Below are 16,259 nucleotides of genomic sequence, written 5' to 3' on the forward strand. Positions count from 1 at the left end.
GTGAAAAAAATCACCGCTAGGTGGCGCATGGATCGAGATATTCACAAAAATCGTATTTGTGGTCCGATTTGGCTCATATTTGGAACACATAATACGTGCAAGAATAGAAATCGACCTGTGAAAGAAAATCGCCGCTAGGTGGCGCATGGATCGAGATATTCGCAAAAATCGTATTTGTGGCTCGATTTGGCTCATATCTGGAACACTTAATACATACAAGAATTGAAAGCGACCTATCAAAACAAATCGCCGCTAAGTGGCGGAAGGATCGAGATATTCACAAAAATCATATTTGTGGTCCGATTTTACCCATATTTGGAACACATAATACATAGATAAATAACAGAAAGCGACCTATGATGCCCGATTTGGCTCATATTTGGAACAAATATTGCATACAGTCCGGTAGAAGTGACATCAAAATATAATGGAGTTGGAGGAGGGACAAACATACGTGGCGCAGAGTCGAGTAAAGTCTTTGGAAGGATTATGTATTGAGGACTTAGGTTGTAACAAATTGTCAGGAAAGAGTCCTTGTAATAATGAGTCACTAAATGAACTAAATAGAATGAGAAATAATAGGCAATTAAATAAAGACTAAAAACTTGAAAATAAAATAATTAAAAAAATTTTTTAAGTTAAACGGTTTTATTGAAAACAATACTTACATGAAGTAATAATAATACCAAAAGCTAGAAAATAATTATTTAGGTCCTAGGTACTAGTCATCACACTCCTTATCAATCTATGGCGTTGATCAGACAATTAAATAAAAGCGTTGGATTCGTAATATATCTACTGATAGTCATAAGTAAAACTAACTGAACCTTAATCAGTCACATTTTTAGAAATTTAACGCAACCAACACTTTTATTTAATTGTCTGATCAACGCCATAGATTGATAAGGAGTGTGATGACTAGTACCTAGGACCTAAATAATTATTTTCTAGCTTTTCGTATTATTATTACTTCATGTAAGTATTGTTTTCAATAAAACCGTTTAACTTAAAAAATTTTTTTTAATTATTTTATTTATTTTATATTTATCTTAAAAATCGTTTAGGTATGTAGATCTGTTCATTATATATTTCTTATCTTATACATCCGATTATTCGGAGACTACGAACGGCATAAGATTATTGTTCAGCCCCATTCATGAAAGGTATGAAGTCTTCGGCACAGCCGAAGACAATCACGTCCTTACTTGTTTTTTTTTTTTTTTTTTGTTCATTTAACTGAGAATAAAATTAGCATAGGAAATTTTTTTTTATGCTTATCCAAATAAATAAAAATGCGTGCAAATAGCATTAAATGACAAATGAATGCATTTATAAAAATTTTGATAAAGGTTTTAAATTCAATAAAATTATGCAAGTAGATGTTGGACCACTTCACGACAGTCATCGTTGCTTTGCTATAACTGAAGCCAATTGAAAGTACCAAAAGAAATCGAGTCTCGCTTCACCTAACACTTTCGATTCAGTGGAGGTTTCCCGCTCCTATGCCGCCAAATGCAGGCGCGTGATGTGAATACTTTCTGGCCGAAACACCCTCATCCATACTAATAAAAACTATATAATATAATATTCGAATAATATACGAAAAATATTCAACTCCTGTTTGGATGCAGCGTTTCGCCAATTCGGGTGAAATATGTACCACAACGTTGGAAACAAAATTCTTCAGTGCATAGGGGGTAGTTTTGGTATGTAGAACGCGTGTAATCTGATATATGTACCAATGTATGAAAACTCAATTATCTCTAAAAGTAGAAACGCGAGGAAAATGATGCTTGCCACTCGATATTATATAAGTGAACAAAGTGGGAAAAAACCGGAAAAAAGGGGGTGGTACTTCCCAAACACATTTTTCTTTCCATATCACATGTTTCCTGAACCGCTTAAGCCACATTACTGAAACTTAGCAACGCTGCCAATAGTTAAAGGTTGGCTTTTCTTTACCGAAAATTGGATATATATGGGACCTCCCATACAAACTAAAATTTTCGTATCATGGATAGAGGTAAACCTGATCCACAGAACTCTAAAATGCAAATTTTCTCAACTCCTTTTTTTAATGCACCGTTTGGCCGATTTGGATAAATAATATCCACCAATTTGTAGACAAGAGAGTTATTCTGTGCAAAGATGGAAATTTTAGCATACAGGGGCGTGGCATCTGATATATATAGCAATAAATGAACAATTAAATGATTTAATCGGGGATTGCCCGTATTGCTTTAAATGTATGAAAACATTTATTTCAAGCAATTTTTAATTTTATAATTTATTTAATAATTTGTCACGTTGTTTGAATTTTTCCCAAATTATTAAAGAAAAATTAAATATATCAAAAGGAAGTATTACCAGCGTGCTTTGCACACAGAGTATATAAACCTTGCTTGGATAACGGTTGGTTGTACAGGTATAAAGGAATCGAGATAGATATAGACTTCCTTAATCATCAGTATCGAAAAAAAATTTGATTGAGATATGTCCGTCCGTCTGTCCGATAACAAGATAACTTGAGTAACTTTGAGGTATCTTGATGAAATTTGGTATGTAGGTTCCTGGGCACTCATCTCAGATCGCTATTCAAAATGAACGAAATCGGACTACAACCACGCCCACTTTTTCGATATCGAAAATTTCGAAAAACCGAAAAAATGAGATAATTCATTACCAAAGACGGATAAAGCGATGAAGCTCGGTAGGTGGGTTGACCTTACGACGCAGAATAAAAAATTAGTAAAACTTTGGACAATGGGCGTGGCACCGCTCACTTTTAAAAGAAGGTATTTTAAAAGTTTTGTAAGCTGTAATTTGGCAGTCGTTGAAGGTATCATGGTCAAATTTGGTAGCAATGTTACTACTATTACCATATATGCGTTAAATAAAAATTAGCAAAATCGAATAAAAAACACGCCCACTTTTAAAAAAAAAAAAACATTTTAAAGCCAAATTTTAACAAAAAATTTAATATTTTTATAGTATATAAGTAAATTATATCAACATTCAACTCCAGTAATGATATAGTGCAAAAAAATACAAAAATAAAAGTATATTTCAAAATGGGATTGGCTCCGCCCTTTTTCATTTAATTTGTCTAGAGTACTTTTAATGCCATAAGTCGAACAAAAATTTACCAATCCCATTGAAATTTGTTAGGGGCATATATTCTCTGACGATAACTGTTTTCTATGAAAACGGGCGAAATCGGTTGAAACCACGCCCAGTTTTTATACACAGTCGACCTTCTGTCCTTCCGCTCCACCGTTAACACGATAACTTGTCACGTACTTACTTGAACTCACTTTATCTTGGTATAAAAAATGGCCGAAATCTGACTATGACCACGCCCACTTTTTTGATATCGAAAATTAAGAAAAATTAAAAAAATGCCATAATTCTATACCAAATACGAAAAAAGGGATGAAACATGGTAATGAAATTGGATTGTTTTATTGACGCGAAATATAACTTTAGAAAAAACTTTATAAAATGGTTGTGACACCTACCATATTAAGTAGAAGAAAATGAAAAAGTTCTGCAGAGCGAAATAAAAAGCCTTTGGAATGTTGGCAGGAATACTGTTCGTGATATGACATATATAAATAAATTAGCGGTACCCGACAAATGATGTTCTGGCTTACCCTGCTCCACATTTTGGTTGATATCTCGAAAACGACTTCACATATACGACTACGGGCCTCTCCCTTTTACAACCCTCTTTAGCACCTTTCATCTGATACCCATATCGTACAAACACATTCTAGAGTCACCCCTGGTCCACCTTTATGGCGATATCTGGAAAAGGCGTCCACCTATAGAACTAAGGCCAACTCCCTTTCCAAATACTCATTACCACCTTTCATTTGATACCCATATCGTATAAACACATTCTAGGGCCAGACCTTTGCCACCTTTATGGCGATATCTCGAAAAGGCGTCCACCTATAGAACTAGAGCTCACTCCCTTTTAAAGTACTCATTAACACCTTTCATTTGATACCCATATCGTACAAACACATTCTAGAGTCACCCCTGATCCACCTTTATGGCGATATCTGGAAAAGGCGTACACCTATAGCACTAAGCCCACGCCCTTTTAAAATACACATTAGCACCTTTCATTTGATACCCGTATCGTACAAACAAATTCTAGAGTCAGCCCTGGTCCACCTTTATGGCGATACCTGGAAAAGGCGTCCACCTATAGAACTAAGGCCCACTCTCTTTCAAAATACTTATTAACACCATTCATATCATACCCATATCGTACAAACACATTCTAGAGTTACCCCTGGTCCACCTTTATGGCGATATCTCGAAAAGGCGGCCACCTATAGATCTAAGGCCCACTCCCCTTTTAAAGTAGTCATTAATACCTTTCATTTGATACCCATAATGTACAAACGCATTCTTGAGTCACTTCTGGTCCACCTTTACCCATATCGTACAAACACATTCTAGAGTCACCCCTGATCCACCTTTATGCCGATATCTTGAAAGGGCGTCCACCTATAGATCTAAGGCCCACTCCCTTTTAAAATACTCACTAACACCTTTCATTTGATATCCATATCGTACAAACGCATTCTTGAGTCACTTCTGGTCCACCTTTATGGCGATATCTGGAAAAGGTGTCCACTTATAGAACTAAAGCCCACTCCCTTTCAAAATACTCATTAGCACCATTCATTTCATATCCATATCGTACAAACGCATTCTTGAGTCACTTCTGGTCCACCTTTATGGCGATATCTGGAAAAGGTGTCCACTTATAGAACTAAAGCCCACTCCCTTTCAAAATACTCATTAGCACCATTCATTTCATACCCATATCGTACAAACACATTCTAGAATCACCCCTAGTCCACCTTTATGGCGATATCTCGATAAGGCGTCCACCTATAGAACTAAAGCCCACTCCCATTCAAAATGCTCATTAACACCATTCATTTCATACCTATACACATTCTAGAGTCACCCCTGGTCCACCTTTATGGCGATATTTCGAAAAGGCGTCCACCTATAGAACTAAAGCCCACTCCTTTTCAAAATACACATTAACACCATTCATTTCATACCCATATCGTACAAACACATTCTAGAGTCACCCCTGGTCCACCTTTATAGCGATATCTCGAAAGGCGTCCACCTATAGAACTATGGCCCACTCCTTTTAAAATACTCTTTAATACCTTCCTTTTGAAACCCATGTCATACAAACACATTCCAGGGTTACCCCAGGTTCATTTTCCTACATGGTGATTTTCCCTTATTTTGTATCCGAAGCTCTCAGCTGAGTATGTAATGTTCGGTTACACCCGAACTTAGCCTTCCTTACTTGTTTTAATTATTATGCATTATTTTAATTTAAGTATTAGCTAACGACTTTATTTCCAAACTTAATTTTTAGTATTTTTAATATATTATATGCATATATATTTTGTCATAGGATATAAACAATTCGTGCAATCAATGCACCGTTTGCAAGACAAAGCGAATCCCCCTTTTAAAATATTTTCACGAAATTGAATGAAGATGCTGCGGCCAAAAAGTATTCACATTATGGCTTATTCATTTTATTCATTTTTAAAATGCGAGACTGAATCGCATAATGGAGGCAGGCTAAAGTTGTTTTTAACCAAAGGGGAGGAAAGTCTCTCACTCAAACCCCCACGATTTAAGGCCTATCTTTGTTTCTTTTTAAACCTTTATCATTTTATCAGGACATCGATCAACCCATTGCTTCTTTGGAAAAAGCAGATCAGCCGAAACTCTACTATGCCCTCCTTGGTAATTGTCATTTAAAGAGCGCCTGACTTCAAAGAATACGCCATGGTCGTATTCGTGGATATAGCAGGTAGCTTTAATAATGTTCTTCTGGAAGCAATCAATACAGCTTTAACGCGCCTAAATACCGACGCATTCCTAGTTGAGTTTATTTACAAACTGCTTTCTTACAGAAGAATTTGCACGTTGCTATGTGAAAAAAGGGTGGAGCCGTGTGTAGAAGTCCAGGAAAGTGGGGATAGCTTCTGACCGCCTTTCACCTAGCAATGGCCAGAGCGATTATTTCGTATGCAGCCCAAGCAGCTCATTTCTTCCGGTTGCTTGCGGCCAAGTATCCTCTATGTAGCCACAGAACATCCAAAAAAACTGTCTACAATATATTTAAAAATAAATTTGTATAAAGTAAAACTTGTTAATATGGATATATCACACAATTTGTGTCGTCTTTGTAGTTTTTGTTTTTCATGCTTCGCACATTTAATTTATTTATATTAATTTAAGTAATTGCCTTTACGAAGCCATAAACTGTCTGACGCCTCCTCATTTCATGTTTTTTTTTTGCCTCAAATCGTAACTCATAACTCTTGCTCATTGTTCATACTTCTGGTTGCTTTTCAATTTGTTGATGACGCAGCATTTACATTTATGCAGCAGCAGCGGGGTTTCCTTTTAAAACTTATTGTACCGCAATTGAATCTACATTCAACACTCTATTGTTAAATAAAAGCACACATACAATTATACAGAAAAAAAATGTCATATAAATGTGCGAACTTATTTCATTTATTTGACTGCGTGTATCCTTTTTTAGTGCTATTTGTGTTTCTCATTTTTGTTTTTTTAATATGAATGAAATTGACGCTTTTTTTGTTGTTATATCGGCCTACTGATTTTAAGATCGCGGGTTCGAATCGAGCTCAAGGCCTAACAATAATTTTTTATCATTATTATTGTTATGATAAATTTTTTCTTGATTGAAAAAATTTTTAAATTAGAATAGAAGAAAGAAAAAATTTTAGACAACTGCCAAAGCTCGTTGTATAGATCCATTTCGGGAACTGCTAAATTCCTTCATCGGCAACGTTTAGGCGCCGCTGCTATAACCATTCAGCCATCACAGCGGTTTTTTGTTTGTCTTCATTAATCCTACTTCTATTCTGGTTCGTGCCAATTGATATTCACAACACTGCGACACCTGTTGCAGAATGGATGTGAAAATTGGACTTGTTTGATGGCAATACCACCATAGTGTCATATTTTATTGACACTTTTTCCCCGTGCTCTGGGATGTATTAACAATTTTTGTTGTTATATCGGCCTACTGATTTTAAGATCGCGGGTTCGAATCGAGCTCAAGGCCTAACAATAATTTTTTATCATTATTATTGTTATGATAAATTTTTTCTTGATTGAAAAAATTTTTAAATTAGAATAGAAGAAAGAAAAAATTTTAGACAACTGCCAAAGCTCGTTGTATAGATCCATTTCGGGAACTGCTAAATTCCTTCATCGGCAACGTTTAGGCGCCGCTGCTATAACCATTCAGCCATCACAGCGGTTTTTTGTTTGTCTTCATTAATCCTACTTCTATTCTGGTTCGTGCCAATTGATATTCACAACACTGCGACACCTGTTGCAGAATGGATGTGAAAATTGGACTTGTTTGATGGCAATACCGCCATAGTGTCATATTTTATTGACACTTTTTCCCCGTGCTCTGGGATGTATTAACAATTTTTGTTGTTATATCGGCCTACTGATTTTAAGATCGCGGGTTCGAATCGAGCTCAAGGCCTAACAATAATTTTTTATCATTATTATTGTTATGATAAATTTTTTCTTGATTGAAAAAATTTTTAAATTAGAATAGAAGAAAGAAAAAATTTTAGACAACTGCCAAAGCTCGTTGTATAGATCCATTTCGGGAACTGCTAAATTCCTTCATCGGCAACGTTTAGGCGCCGCTGCTATAACCATTCAGCCATCACAGCGGTTTTTTGTTTGTCTTCATTAATCCTACTTCTATTCTGGTTCGTGCCTAAACGTTGCCGATGAAGGAATTTAGCAGTTCCCGAAATGGATCTATACAACGAGCTTTGGCAGTTGTCTAAAATTTTTTCTTTCTTCTATTCTAATTTAAAAATTTTTTCAATCAAGAAAAAATTTATCATAACAATAATAATGATAAAAAATTATTGTTAGGCCTTGAGCTCGATTCGAACCCGCGATCTTAAAATCAGTAGGCCGATATAACAACAAAAATTGTTAATACATCCCAGAGCACGGGGAAAAAGTGTCAATAAAATACGACACTATGGCGGTATTGCCATCAAACAAGTCCAATTTTCACATCCATTCTGCAACAGGTGTCGCAGTGTTGTGAATATCAATTGGCACGAACCAGAATAGAAGTAGGATTAATGAAGACAAACAAAAAACCGCTGTGATGGCTGAATGGTTATAGCAGCGGCGCCTAAACGTTGCCGATGAAGGAATTTAGCAGTTCCCGAAATGGATCTATACAACGAGCTTTGGCAGTTGTCTAAAATTTTTTCTTTCTTCTATTCTAATTTAAAAATTTTTTCAATCAAGAAAAAATTTATCATAACAATAATAATGATAAAAAATTATTGTTAGGCCTTGAGCTCGATTCGAACCCGCGATCTTAAAATCAGTAGGCCGATATAACAACAAAAATTGTTAATACATCCCAGAGCACGGGGAAAAAGTGTCAATAAAATATGACACTATGGCGGTATTGCCATCAAACAAGTCCAATTTTCACATCCATTCTGCAACAGGTGTCGCAGTGTTGTGAATATCAATTGGCACGAACCAGAATAGAAGTAGGATTAATGAAGACAAACAAAAAACCGCTGTGATGGCTGAATGGTTATAGCAGCGGCGCCTAAACGTTGCCGATGAAGGAATTTAGCAGTTCCCGAAATGGATCTATACAACGAGCTTTGGCAGTTGTCTAAAATTTTTTCTTTCTTCTATTCTAATTTAAAAATTTTTTCAATCAAGAAAAAATTTATCATAACAATAATAATGATAAAAAATTATTGTTAGGCCTTGAGCTCGATTCGAACCCGCGAAATTGACGCTGATTTACTATCTTTTTTATTCATTAATATTTTTATTTTATATGTTTTGTAGTCCTTTGGCATTTGTTTACTTTCTTTCATTTTATCATTTTTTATGTCCATTGCTTTTATGTTTCATATAAAATTTATTATTTATTATATTAACTCACACTCAATAAAATGTGTGTAAAAATTCAATGCGTAGCGCACAAAGTAAAAAAATGCTGCTTATGAAAAAATAAATGACCAATAAAGGACTGAATATAAAATAATAAGTAATTAAACATATTCTTGCAAATAAAGAGAAACGAAATTGGAGCAAACAATTTTATTTAATTCCTCTCTCCAACAAAGATTACCCAATTGCCAGCGGCATAATACTTACCGCCAACATTTTAAAGTTTATATGAAAATATGGCAATTCATTGAAGTATTACAATATTTTTGGGTTACAAAAAAATCAAATATTATTCCCAATCATCGCAGCCATTGCGTTTTCAGCATAATGTTACGTATACGCAACGTTGTCCAATATAAAAGGTTAATCAAAATTGAAAACTGACTTTTAATCTATAACTTTTAAATGAGTCGCTTTAGCGTAATATGTGTGATTTTTGTAGATCCTTAAATTTCCTATTTGATTCGAAAAAAGTTTAAGTTGATTTGAAAAATTTTTCATTTTACTTGAAAAAAGTTTAACTTGATTTGAAAAAAGTTTCGCTTGATTTGAAAAAGTTCATTTGTTTTGAAAAAAAGCTTAATTTGATTTGAAAAACGTTTCATTTTACTTGAGAAAAGGTTAACTTTATTTGGAGAGAGTTAAATTTGATCTGAAACATTTACAAAAAGTTTCACTTGGTTTGAAAAAGTTTCACTTTGTTTGAAAAAGTTTCAGTTGATTTGGAAAAAATTTAATTTGTCTTGAAAAACTTTCAGTAGATTTGAAAAAGGTTTTATTTTTTTGAAAAAATTCGTATTTTGTTTAGCAAAAAGCTTAATTTGATTCAAAAAAAAATTCAACTTGACTTGGAAAAGTTTCATTTGAATGGAAAAAGTTTAGTTCATTTTAAAAAAGTTTCAGTTGATTTGAAAAAAGTTTTATTTGTTTTGTAAAATATTTAGTTTTATTCGGAAAAAATTTCAATTCATTTTGAAAACGGTTCATTTAGCTTGGAAAATTTCATTTGATTTGAAAAAAATTGTATTTGTCTTGAAAATGTTTCATTTCATTTGAAAAAGATTTATTTCGACTTGAAATATTTCATACGGTTTAAAAATGTGTAATTTGACTTGACAGGCCGCCGTGGTGTGATGGTAGCGTGCTCCGCCCATCACACCAAATATCCTGGATTCACGCCCCGGGCAAAGCAACATCAAAATAAAAAAATTTAGAAACAAGGTTTTTCAATTCGAAGTCGATTTTTCTAAGCGGGATCACGCAAACACTCCGAGTGTATTTCTGCCATTAAAAGCTTTCAGTGAAAACTCATCTGCCTTTCAGATGCCATTCGGTGTCAGCGTTGAACACGTATATCCGCTCACGCCAATTTGTAGCAAAAATTAAAAGAAGCACGACGCAAATTGGAAGAGAAGCTCGGCCTAAAATCTCTTCTTAGGTTACCGCGCATATACGTACATTAATTTGATTTGAAACAAGTTTCATTTGATTTGAAAAAGCTATATTTGGTATTTATAAAATTGACATTTTGGTATCATTTTTCCAGGGACCCCCGCGAACCATTTTGTCATAACGGTACTCCAGATATCGAGTACATTCTACTGTCCTCACTTTAGTTATGGGTACTTTTTGTGAGTATTTTTTTGGGAGATTTTTATTTTTATTTTATTTTTATTTTAAATACTCCCCAAGTACTTCCTAGGTACTCATACTCCACAGTGGCAGCATTTTTCAACTAAATTTTTCCTCTTTTTTATCTTCGATGGTTTAAAAAACAAGTTCTAAGAGTTTTGTAACTAAAACTATGCAAACCAATATCAGAAACGTTTTCGAAAATATTTGAGATTTCAAGGAAATTTTACGAAAATATCGGATATTTTATTTAGTGCTTTTTTTATTTTGCTATAGTATGCATTTTTGTAAAACAAACAATTTAAAATTTACAATATGCAGGTTATAGGTCTCCCAAAATTCGCATTGATTTTTGACAATTTTTTTTTTAGGGTATTTCAGATTTTCATTTAAAGAATAAATAAATACGTACGCGCTAGGTACAAGCAAAAAAAATTTAATGAACCAACACAAATTTTGAGAGATCTAAAGCTCTACTTTGTGAAACTAAACTTGTTTGGGCTATAAAACTACTTAACAAAATTAATTCCGACAAATTTAAATAAAATATTCGAAATTGTCGTAAAACATTCTCGACTTTTGAAATTTCCCGAAAACGGACTGGTTTGTATGGTTTCAGTTACAGAGCTCATTGAACATTTTTCTTAAGGCATCGCAAATAAGAATACAAATATTTTATTCAAATAAAAACCTAAACTACTTGAAGAAGATGCGGAAGCATCGAAACGCGTAGGAGAAAAAATTAATATTTAAATTTTGCGTTATAATTGCTGGGCCTAAAGCTGCAACTTAGTATTTAATGACGAAATTTGATAATAATTGCCACTGCTATTTTCTCGTTGGCTGATGATTCTTAAGTGCTCCGTAAGGAGTATAAGAGCTCCAAAACGCATAGGACCCTTTTTTTAATTATTTAAAGATTAATTTAATTGACGATTTTTTTATAAATTTATTTTCGTGTTGGCTTGAATTCTTTTGGGGGATTTGAGAAGTTTTTCTTAAGGATCATAGCATAACTACACCTCTTATGCACATTCAACATAATTTTCAACTCAGTTATTGTATAAATTGTATTAAATTATTGCGTTTTGTTCCAGCATGGTCAAATTCTCTACATAGATTCTAGAAAGTTTATCCGCCCAATATCTCAAAAAAAATTATAACATCGATTGCCTATTGTTATGAAATCCCTCAATTATATCAAAACTACCATTGCAAAAAATATTGCCAAGCTTGTATATGTATATATCACTTGAAAAAAAAATATTAATAAATATCAACTCATAAACTAAAGCAAAAGGTTGGTCCCACTCTCCTTTTACTTCGAGTAGGCTACGCTATTTTATCAAAAATATTCATTTATCTATGAGTCGATTTAGTTTCAATACAAATTAACAGTAGATTTAAGTTATAGCATTGCACTTGAACACAGCTCATTAACAGAATTAAATATTTGTAGAAAATAAAAATTCTTTGAATTTTACATATACACACACAACATTGCTTTTAAATTACAAAACAAATTGCTTTTATATTAATAACCCTGCATTTAACAAAATATTCTAATATTAATTCAATAATTTCACACTATCCAACTTTCAGAGCGCAGTAGTCGGCGAAATGAGTACGGAATTATGAGAATTAGCCAAATTCAATAGACTGCAATAGCAGCCGGTGGCAGAGCCTGAAGAGCCCGTATCAACAACATTGATTGGAGATTATAAATTAAGTACAATGGAATTGCTTGTGGAGCATAAACAACTAAAACAACAACAACTACAGTCGCAGGAACAACATCATCAACAACACGAACAGCAAATGCAAGAACAACAACAACAAGCAATAGCACCACCACCAAGTGCATTTTGTAAATATTGGCTAGCACAACAACAACAATTACAACAAGCACAGCAAAAGTTTCAGTAACACAATAACTAGAAAAACAAACAAGATCATACATACATATATGTACAATTGGAATAGTAAAAACTAGACCAACAGCACAAGCAGGACGAACAAGAGAACACTAGCAACGACAACAATGTCAGCAACGGAAACAGCACTACACAATTTAAGCTTAAATATTATATGAAATTGCAACAAGTTAGCAACGTGAGGCAGAACATGCGGGATGGACCAAAAACGAAAAGAAGAAAAAATTTTACCAAAACAAAATAAGTATATACATAACTCATATTTTTCAGTAAGTGCAGTTGCAGGCAGCTCGCTATGTAGTGTCCACATAAATGTGGTTTTTCGTTGTTGAAGCATAAATTTTTGCATGTGTTGGTAAGTTATCGCCCCTGAAAATAGCCAAAAGAGTAGGTTAGCGGATACGGAAGATAAGTACATAAATATATTTGTTGGCAAGCAACATAAGCAATAAACCATTTTGCATAAAATTTTGAAAGCAGACAAAAAAGAAAAATTGGTGTAATGAGCCAAACTTTGCTGAGCTGTAAGCGGTATAAGTTTTACGTATGTTTTGGTTTGTATGAATGTGTGTGTGTGTATGGTTAACCAATGGTTATATAAAAAGAGTGGCATATATGCATGTATATACAAATATGGTAATAACAGGATCTACTTAATTTATATCAAATATTTAAAATTGCATAAAATGAAAAAAATTATATTTTCAAAAAGCTTGCTTCTTCTTTATATATGGAGATTGATACATACATATGTATGTACGGACATCGGACCGTTTCTTAAATGGAAAATTTATTTTTTATTAATTTTGAAAAATTTCCTCTACATGTAAGCAATAGGCTTTTATAAAACATCGCTCAAATATTGGAAAGCTCGATGTTCCTCTTTCAGATATCCAAAAGGAAAGACATAAAATCTTAAAAATTTATTTGACTGAAAACTTGAAAGTTTGTAATTTTTTGCGACCGGTTACTTTTGTTGAAACGGTAAAATTTTTGAATCCGGTTAAGTTTTACAATAACAGTTTCCTATTTCTTTAAACCCGATTAATATTTTGAAACTGGACACTTTTTCTAGAACTTAAAATTTTAGATAACACAAAATTTTTGAAAACGGTAATTTTTTCTGAACGGGTTATTTTGACTGAATCGATTATTGTTTTTTTTTTACCGTCCTAAATTTTTGGAGCATTTAGTATTTTAGCCCGTAAACTTTTTTGAAAATGGTAATTATTTCTGAACCGGTTATTTTTAAGGAACCGTTTAAGATTTTAGAAATGGTAAATTTTTTTAAATTACGAAACTGTTACTTCTTTGTACTGGTTGCATTTTTTTATAAAGTGAGTACTTTTTAAACCGTTTTAAACATTTTGATTGCGTTAACTTTTTTGAGCCGGCTACTTCTATCAATACGCTAAGTTTTTGATTAGACTCTTAAATCCGGTAACTTTTTCGAACCGACTTTTTTTTTGGAATATTTGACGATTTTAGAATTGTAAACTTTACGAAATCTTCGCCTTTCAGGAAACTGTTATTTTTTCTTAGAACTCTAAACTTTTTTGAAGACATCGAATTTTTAAAACTGATTTCTATTTTGAACATGGAAATTTTTTTTAGAAGTCCAACCGTTTACTTTTACTCGACCAGTTAATTTTCAGTAACCGGTTAAATTTTTGGATCATCTAATGTTTTGATAGCGCTAACAAAGAAGAGATAACTTTTCTAGAACCGGTTATTTTAACTGAACCAATTTTTTTAAGTAGAAACAATTAAGGAAAGTGTTACATCTTGGAGTAGGTTACCCTTTTTGGACTGGTTACTTTTTTACACTGGCCACTTATTTAGATTTTAGAATCGGAAACTTGTTTGAACTAGAAACGATATTGAAAAGTTTTCGGGAACCGTTTAAATTTTTCAGACGTCTAATTTTTTGGTACCGCTAACTTTCTTGAGCAAGGCAACTTTTTAGCACCGCTTACTTCAACTGAACCGGTTACTTTTATATAAACAGAAATTTTTTGAACTGAAACAATTATGAAAATTGTTCCTTTTTGAAACTTTTTGAAAAACTTTCCTGTTTGGAACCAGCTCACTTTTTAGGGTTGATAACTTTTTGAATAATTTTTGGAAAACTGCGATGGAATCATATTAATTATTTTCTTTTCTTTTAACTATTTGACCCTTGTGTGATTTGATCATGTACTTTAAAAGCGCGGAACGTAAAGTGCAATTTGCCAACAATCGATTTCATTTATTACGCACTCCAAGATGCCGTTGGAACTCGGTTGCCATTAGGATTATTCATTTATTGTCTTAAAGACACAGCCATATTTTGTATTAAAAGTAGTCGATAACTCCAACTTTCCTCTCAGAGATTGAAAATCTCATTTTTCACGGACGCGTTCTATTCACATATCTTATTGTTCACATTCTTCTCTTTTGCTCTCGTACGCTATAAACTGGCTTTCGAGAGCTTTACGCTTTACCGTGAATCTTCGGACGCTCGGTTCAGCAATAATAATACCACTTCCGGTTAGTGAAGGTAGGGAGTAGGTCAGGGATCTGGCAAGTAAACAAATAATTTTTCTATTTCGGGTGCGAAACGATAGCAAAATAACCTCATGTAGCAGATGTTAACTTCCGGGAAACGGGGTTGGTCGACACGGATTTGGAAAACACTCCGAGTGTAATTCTGCCATGAAAAGCTTCTGAGTGAAAACTCGTCTACCGTGCAGATGCCATTCGGAGTCAGGGAGAATTATGTAGACCCCGTGCCGCCAATTTATCGGAAAAATTAGAATGAGCATAATGCAAATTTTAAGAGAAGCTCAGCCTTAAACCTCTTCGGAGGTTATCGTGCCTTGTTTTTAATTTAACTAATGTTAATACTTATTTTTCTAAAAACCATTTACTGGGCAACTTAAAAATTACTTTGCTTTAAAATTAAGATGAAATCATAAACGCTTATTATTATTTTTTATGTTAGTCCAAGTGAAATTCTAGTACTACGTACTCCTTAAAGTTGCCCTGTACCAACAAACACATCTACAAACTATTTCATATACAAATGCGCTTTAACTAAATACTTTTTAAAATACAAGCAACGAGTGTTATTCTAATTAGAACCGGAAATTCTTGATGCTCGAAGCAACAAAAGTAATGAGTAGACATTGTTGGTATAACTACAGTGAAAATAAGTGTAAAAATAAAGTGAAAAATCAAATATAATTATAAAGACAACTAAAAGCTCTGCTATGGAGTAAATACCATGAAACTATCTGTTATTTGGATATGCTTTCAAACATTAGAGTGGAACGATTTCCTTGCTTAACTATTAAATGTTTCAAAGTGCAATAACTTCCTGAATACCAAGTAATTTTCTTATTCGATTACCTCGTACAAGTACTTCCTTGCGTATGCATATCTTTGAAACTTCCATATAGAAGCTCACAAAGACTACTCAACCCAGCAATGAGTTTGGCATTATATTTTAGCCAAAATTTAGAACACTCTTGTAGCTTTCGAAAAACGATCCTATGATTTTTTCAATCGTTTTCTTCTAGTCAAGAGCAATTTCTGCACAGGACAAAGTTTCGTGATAGAATTTTTCTTTTTAAAATTATTTACCAGCTG

The 16,259-nt window shown here is 33.4% G+C and overlaps 1 protein-coding gene across 1 annotated transcript in view; it reads left to right on the top strand.

Moving 5' to 3' along the window:
* LOC137241222 (putative uncharacterized protein DDB_G0267716) overlaps positions 1 to 13,217 on the top strand; it is a 51,898-nt gene extending 38,681 nt beyond the window's left edge. The window contains exon 3 of the mRNA XM_067768574.1: positions 12,298 to 13,217. Coding sequence (XP_067624675.1) covers positions 12,298 to 12,307 — 10 coding nt within the window. The 3' untranslated portion in view covers positions 12,308 to 13,217. The remainder of the gene's footprint in view (positions 1 to 12,297) is intronic.
* The last annotated feature ends 3,042 nt before the right edge of the window (positions 13,218 to 16,259 follow it).

This window comes from Eurosta solidaginis, chromosome 1, assembly GCF_040869045.1.
Source record: "Eurosta solidaginis isolate ZX-2024a chromosome 1, ASM4086904v1, whole genome shotgun sequence".
Taxonomy (NCBI): Eukaryota; Metazoa; Arthropoda; class Insecta; order Diptera; family Tephritidae; genus Eurosta; species Eurosta solidaginis.